This window comes from Babylonia areolata, chromosome 21, assembly GCF_041734735.1.
Source record: "Babylonia areolata isolate BAREFJ2019XMU chromosome 21, ASM4173473v1, whole genome shotgun sequence".
NCBI classification, from domain to species: Eukaryota; Metazoa; Mollusca; class Gastropoda; order Neogastropoda; family Buccinidae; genus Babylonia; species Babylonia areolata.
Window position 1 is genome coordinate 37,212,539 of NC_134896.1, and position 7,500 is coordinate 37,220,038.

General features: G+C 47.7%; 1 protein-coding gene across 1 annotated transcript in view; it reads left to right on the top strand.

Annotated features, from left to right (window-relative positions):
• Window positions 1-7,500, top strand: part of LOC143295924 (1-phosphatidylinositol 4,5-bisphosphate phosphodiesterase beta-1-like) — a 219,482-nt gene that overhangs the window by 120,642 nt on the left and 91,340 nt on the right. The window contains exons 7-8 of the mRNA XM_076607610.1: window positions 2,505-2,605; window positions 7,278-7,444. Coding sequence (XP_076463725.1) covers window positions 2,505-2,605; window positions 7,278-7,444 — 268 coding nt within the window. The remainder of the gene's footprint in view (window positions 1-2,504; window positions 2,606-7,277; window positions 7,445-7,500) is intronic.

Sequence of the window (7,500 nt, forward strand, 5' to 3'; positions counted from 1 at the left end):
GGGATGGTGGTGTTGGAGGAAAGACTGGATGGGTGGTGGTGGTGGTGGTGAGGAGTCGTGTGAAGGCGGACTCAGTGTGTGTGTGTGTGTGTGTGTGTGTGTGTGTGTGTGTGTGTGTGTGTGTGAGTATATATATATGTGTGTGTGTGTGTGTGTGAGTATATATATATATATATGTGTGTGTGTGTGTGTGTGTGTGTGTGTGTGTGTGTGAACTGAAGTAAACTTTCCCCGTTTCAGCGATATACTACCGGTTTGTTTAGCCGGGTATACATAGTACTACGTGAGTTACCTCCCAGCACTGGTAACAGCCATCAACTGCTCTCTATACCCACCCCACCCCCTCACACACACACACACACACACACACACACACACGTTTTATCACGTTTTATTATTGTATTAAATGTATAACTCTATCAGCCATTCTCTCTCTCTCTCTCTCTCTCTCTCTCTCTCTCTCTCTCTCTCTCTCTCTCTGTTTCTGTGTATGTTCCTCTCCATGTGTTCCTCCGTGTCTGTCTGTCCCCCACCCGCCCCCCTCTCTCTCTTTCTCTCACTCACTCTCCCTTGCTCCCCCACTACCCCCCTCTCTCTCTCTGCCTCTTTATCTCTGTGTGTGTTTCTCCCTCTGTCTCTATCCCTGTCTGTCTGTCTGTCTGTCTCTCTCTCTCTCTCTCTCTCTCTCTCTCTCGCACCCTCCCTCCCCCCCTCCCCCCTCTCTTTCACTCGCGTGTGTGTGTGTGTTGTGTAAGTTGCAACTTTCCCAGTTTGTGCAACATACATCAGTTTGTCCCCCACCCCCCCCCCCCGCACCCCACCACCCACCCCTTTTTAAAAAAAATGTATACTTTTTTATATCCGTTTTTCGACACTCACTACGAATTTAACTGCCTTGTTAAAGAAAAAATTAATGTATGGACCATCTCCCCTTTTCCCCTCCCCCTCTCTGCCACCCGCCACTTGTTTCTCTCCCTTTTTTTTTAAATCTTTCTGCCACCACCACCACCATCCCCCACCCACACACCCACTCACCAACCTACCCCCCCCCCTCACCTTTTTTTTTTTTTTTCTTTCCTTTTTAATTCTCCACCACAACAGGTGTTTTCTGTCCACGATAGGCGTTATTGACATGGGGAAAGCTATTTTCATTTCAAGCCAAGCAGGTTTACGGGGAGGTGGGGGGTGAAGAGGTGGGGGAGTGGGTGCTGGGGGGTACTGGTGGTGGTCCGGGGGGGGGGGGAGGGGGAATAGGGGGGGGAGGTATACACTGTATCGTGGAGGGGAGGAAGAGGAGAGTGATATAATTATGGTGGGGGGTGGATAGGGGGTTGGGGGGGGGGGGGGAGGGGTAAGGTGGCGTTTTCTTTATTAGATGGAATGTTGGTTTGTGTTCGTTTAATTGTTGCCGTTTCTGGGCGGGGAGGGAGTGGTGGTGGTGGGGGTGGGGGGGTAGGTGGAGGAGGTGTGTGTGTGGGGGGGGGGGGGGGGGGGGGGGTTGGAGTGGCTGGTCTTATTTTTGGCATGAATTGACGCACGTACGCACCACGAACGCACGCACAGAGAGAGAGAGAGAGTTGAGTTTGTGTGTGTGCGTGAGAGAGAGGGAGTTGATTTTGTGTGTGCGTGAGAGAGAGAGAGAGTTGATTTTGTGTGTGTGCGTGAGACACAGAGAGAGTTGATTTTGTGTGTGTACGTGAGACAGAGAGAGAGTTGATTTTTGTGTGTGTACGTGAGACAGAGAGAGAGAGAGTTGATTTTGTGTGTGTACGTGAGACACAGAGAGAGAGAGAGAGAGTTGATTTTGTGCGTGAGAGAGACAGAGAGAGTTGAGTTTGTGCGTGAGAGAGACAGAGAGAGTTGAGTCGTGTGTGTGCGTGAGAGAGTGAGTGTGTATGTGAGTCTTGATCTCTCTCTCTCTCTCTCTCTCTCTCTCTCTCTCTCTCTCTCTCTCTCTCTCATATAGTGTGGGGACGGGTGTGGGTGATTGTGAATGCATGAGAGAGAGAGTTGAGTCGTGTGTGTGCGTGAGAGGTAGAGAGAGAGAGAGAGAGAGAGTTGAGTTTGTGTGTGTGCGTGAGAGAGTGAGTGTGTGTGTGAGTCTTGATCTCTCTCTCTCTCTCTCTCTCTCTCTCTCTCTCTCTCTCTCTCTCTCTCTCTCTCTCTCATATAGTGTGGGGACGGGTGTGGGTGATTGTGTATGCATGAGAGAGAGAGAGTTTCTCTGTGAGTGTGAATGTATGAGACAAATAAATTACACACACACACACACACAGAGAGAGAGAGAGAGAGAGAGAGAGAGTTTCTCTGTGAGTGTGAATGTATGAGACAAATAAATTAGAGAGAGAGAGGGTATGAAACAGAACTTGTTCAAGATATACATACGTTGTAAGCAAACATGTAAACAAACAAACAAAAACTCAGCAACGATGTTTTTAGTTATTTAGACATGCATGCATGCTGAAAGGCATCATTAATAATTTTCTTCCTGTTGTTTGTTTCAGAGTGATTCTCTGGACCCCAGCAAGTTCAACTTCCAAAACTTCTTCAACTTCTACCACCAGCTGGTGGGCCGGACTGAGGTGGACACCATCTTTGCTGAAATGTATGTGTGTGTGTTTTTGTAGTGTGTGTGTGTGTGTGTCTGTGTGTGTTTTGTTGTTGTTTTTTTCTTTCTTTTTTTGTCCTTTGATGCTCTGTGTGTGTTCGTGTGTGGTGGGTGGGTGGGGTGGGGGAGTAGGGTATGTGTGTGTGTGTGTGTGTGTGTGTGTGTGTGTGTGTGTGTGTAGGGAGGGTGTGTGTGTGTAGGGGTGTGTGTATGTATGTGAGTGTGTGTGTGTGTGTGTGTGTGTGTGTGTGTGTGTGTGTGTGTGTGTGTGAAGGGTGTGGGTGTGTGGTGGGGTGGGAGGTGTTGTATGTAAGTGTGTGTGTTTGTGTGCTAATACGTCGTGTGTGTGTGTGTGGGTGTGTGTGTGTGTGTGTGTGTGTGTGTAGGGGGAGTGTATGTGTGTCTGTCTGTGTGTATGTGTGTGTGGGGGGGGGGAGTGTGTGTGTGTGTGTGTATGCGCGCATGAGTGTGTGGTGGGGGTGGGGGGAGTGTGCGTATGGGGAGGGGGGGTGCGCGTGTGTGTGTGTGTGTGTGTGTGTAGCGGGAGTGTGGGTGTGTGTGGTTGGTGGGGGAGTGTGTGTGTGTGTGTGTTGTAAGGGGGTTGAGGGTGAAGGTAGTGTGTTGGGAGAGGTGTCTGTTGTGTATTTTTCCAAAGTGTGTGTGAGCGTGGAAAGAGAGTCAGACAGACAGACAGACAGAAGGAGAGACACGCAGAGAGAGACAGAGAGAGAGAGAGAGATGAGAGAGAGAGAGAGATCCACACACACACACACACACACACACACACACACACACACACACACACGCACACACACACGCTCCCCTCATCCCCCCACACAGTAGTAGCGGTGGGAAGGTAGAGCAATATAAGTTCAGGGTTTTTCTCACGTTGATCAGTCTCTGTCAGCTAATCACTGTAGACAGGAAGCCGATTTGCCGCCAGAGACCACCCAGACGAACAGCTGGCTGTTAGTTAATTCTCTGCACTGGACTTCCATCAGCACAGCAGCAAAGCACACCCACTCTACCTTCAAGGCGTGCTGAAGTTGTGGCCCCGCGGGTAACGCACCCCCAACTAGGAAGCGAATGTTCCCCAGGTTCAGGTCCCGCCCGCCCCAGACCATTGAAGCTTAACGCTTATCACAAAAGCTAAAAGCAGCGAAACCCACAAGGTGACAGGCGCTATAGCCGAGTGGCAAAAGGGTTGGACTTTCAATCTGAGGGTCCCGGGTTCGAATCTCGGTAATGGCGCCTGGTGGGTAAAGGTTGGAGATTTTTTTTCCGATCTCCCAGGTCAACATGTGTGCATACCTGCTTGTGCCTGAACCCCCTTCGTGTGTATACGCTGGTCAAAGATCATGTATTCCATGTCAGCGTTCGGTGAGTTATGGAAACGAGAGCATACCCAGCATGCACACCCCCTTAAAGCGGAGTATGGCTGCCTTCATGGCGGGGTAAAAAAAAAAAAAACACGGTCATACACGTAAAAGCCCACTCGTGTACATACGAGTGAACGTGGGAGTTCCAGCCCATGAACGAAGAAGAAGTATTCACTATACTGGCCTCCCATCAACACAGCAGCACAGCACCCACTCTCCCGTCAAGGCATGCTGAAGTTGTGGCCACGCGGGTAACGAATGTTCCCAGGTTCAAGCCCCACCCCCGGACCATTGAAGCTTGATCAACGCGTATTGCAAAAAGCAACGAAACCCACAATATTGGTTTCACATATACGGGGCTGTAAGGAGGCCGGACAGCCAACGCCATAGGCTGGACACTGACCTACTGGGCTCCCCCCCTCGCAGCCCCTCGCTAGAAAAGTTTTCCCTTGGTTATTTGTATTTGTTGTATTTTGTATTTGTATTTCTTTTTTATCACATCAGATTTCTCTGTGTGAAATTCGGGCTGCTCTACCCAGGGAGAGCGCGTCGCTACACTACAGCGCCACCCTTTTTTTTTCTTTTCTTTTTTTCCCTGCGTGTAGTTTTATTTGTTTTTCCTATCGAAGTGGATTTTTCTACAGAGTGTTGCCATGAACAACCCTTTTGTTGCTATGGGTTCTTTTATATGCGCTAAATGCATGCTGCACACGGGACCTCGGTTTATCGTCTCATCCGAATGACTAGCGTCCAGACCACCACTCAAGGTCTAGTGGAGGGGGAGAAAATATCGGCGACTGAACCGTGATTCGAACCAGCGCACTCAGATTCTCTCGCTTCCAAGGCGGACGTGTTACCTCTCGGCCATCACTCCACAGCTCGGTAGAATAGTGAGTATTGCAAATACCCGTACGTGTAAACCACTGCACACTAGTGCAGAAATTCTAATTTCATGTCATAACACTTTGAAATTTTCCTCTTTTTTTTTTTTTTTAACTCACACCAACCCAACCACCCTTCGACCCCTTGAGTCTGGGTGCTGGTCTTTCAGTCAAATCAGGCGATAAATTGAGGTTCCTGTGCGTAGCATGCACTTTGTGCACGTGAAAGAACCCACGGCAACATTCCCAGCATATGCTTAGCCCCCCACCCTCCCTCCCTACACATCTCTTCACGGCTGCATCAGTCATTGGATAAACGAATTATGGAAAACCTTGACTGCCACTGTGTTGAATTGAGTAAATCGTGGAGCTGTTTTCCACTAATCTCAAGAGTTAGAGACAAATTTGCGAAACAAAAGTAAGGCGTACGTTTTGTTTTGTTTTGTTTTTATTATTGAAATGGCTGACAGTGGTATTGCGAGTGAGTTTTCCTTTTAACAAGTCTCTCAAAACTGTCATTTGTTTGCAATGATTCAGTCATTGTGATCATGTCGACATAGTTTGAGATTATTTTCCCCACTGTCGTACTTTGCTCCTTGCACTTGCCATGTTTGTGTGTTGATCAGCGGCAGTGTCTTTTGTGTAAACCAGTGGTCGTTGCCTGTTTGCTCTTCTTTTTTTTTCCTGTCCACACTGTCTTCATCTGCTCTGCCCATTTTCGTTGCTTTGTCGTTTGGCTTTGTGCGAGATTGGACTTTGTGATGACTTCCGCCTTCTTCACTAAGAGGGGATGTGGCATGGTCGATGAGGCGCTGGACTTCTGATCTAGTGTTCACCTGTGAACCTTTTTTTAAAAATTTATTTATCTATTTTATTGTTATTTATTTTTATTTTTTATGTTATTTTTATTTTTTTTTTTTTTTTTCTCAAGGCCTGACTAAGCGCGTTGGGTTACGCTGCTGGTCAGGCATCTGCTTGGCAGATGTGGTGTAGCGTATGTGGTGGATTTGACGCAACGCAGTGACGCATCCTTGAGCTACTGATCGATACTGATCAGAGTTCGTGGCCCTGAGTCGGCATGGTGTTGTGTCCTTGAGAAAGGCTTTTTGCTCCGATTTCCCTCACTCCGCCCAGCTATGAAAGGGTTTGTGACCAGCTGGTTTTAATCATGTACATCGTTGTTTTGATTATAGTATGATATTTTCATCTGTTCTCTTACTATGCTTATCGCTTTGTTGCTTTGTGATTGTTGTATGAGATTAATTAGCATTAACTTTGTATTTACGCGTTTCATGTTCCTTGATATGTATTCATGATGAATGACTGAAAGTATGTAATCGTTACATGTGTATGATTATGATCATTGTCCAAAAGGTCCACATCAATTCAGCATTTCAGCATTTTATGCAGTTGCATTGAGTGACTGTGATTTTCATGTATTGCTTGTGCAGCATACACCACACGTGAAATTCTCTTATTGAGAAAATAAAGTAATCTGTATTCTGTATTCTGACTTAAGTCGGGGAAGGTCAAAGGTGGAAGGGTAGGACTGGTACAAACTATCCTCGGCCTGCTGTGCATTATAACGAGTGTTTGTACACTATGGAGCTACTGTCGCAGAATTGGTTAGGCGTTGGGCTTCTGATTTTAGCGTTCACCAAATAAATATCCGGGTTTGAGGCCCTGTTTTGGCCTGGAGGTGTGTCCTTGGGAAAGGCACTTTACTCTGGTTTTCCTCACTCCACCCAGGTGTGAGTAGGTAACTGGCTTCCGTTGGGGAAGGTTAAAACAGTGGAAGGGGAGGATTGTGCCGATTTCTGGACACGGTTTCTCACTTCCCCAATGACCCGTAAAAGACTATGGGGACCTTTAACCATATACACCATGGCCTTTCCGTTAGTTGTTTGTTTTCCCGAGGGGGGCGGGGGTGGGTGGGGGGAGCAGAAAGTACATGATAGGACCCATAACCAATATACACCATGGTCTTTCCGTTTGTTGTTTGTTTTCCCAAGGGGGGGGGCAAAAAGAAACTGTACCTGACTGAAGACCTTTAACCTTGGCCTTTCTGTGTGTTGTTTTCCCAAGGGGGGCCAAAAAGAAACCGTACCTGACTGAAGACCTTTAACCATATACACCTTGGCCTTTCCGTTAGTTGTTTGTTTTCCCAAGGGGGGCCAAAAAGAAACTGTACCTGACTGAAGACCTTTAACCATATACACCTTGGCCTTTCTGTGTGTTGTTTGTTTTCCCAAGGGGGGCCAAAAAGAAACCGTACCTGACTGAAGACCTTTAACCATATACACCATGGCCTTTCCATTTGTTGTTTTCCCAAAGGTTGGCTTTGGGGACCTTTGAACCTTTAACCATATACACCATGGCCTCTCTGTTTGGGTTTTTTTTTTCCCTAAGGGGGGCCAAAAAGAAACCGTACCTGACTGTGGAGCAGTTCACGGAGTTCCTCAACTGGCAGCAGCGGGACCCCAGGTTGAACGAGATCCTGTACCCCTTCGCCACCGTCAAGCAGGCCCAGGAGATCATCAACCAGCATGAAGCCAAGGGGGGCATGGCCGCCAAAGGTAAACACGGATGTCTGGCTGCATGGAGAGTGTAGCAGTAAAAAAAATCTGAAAAG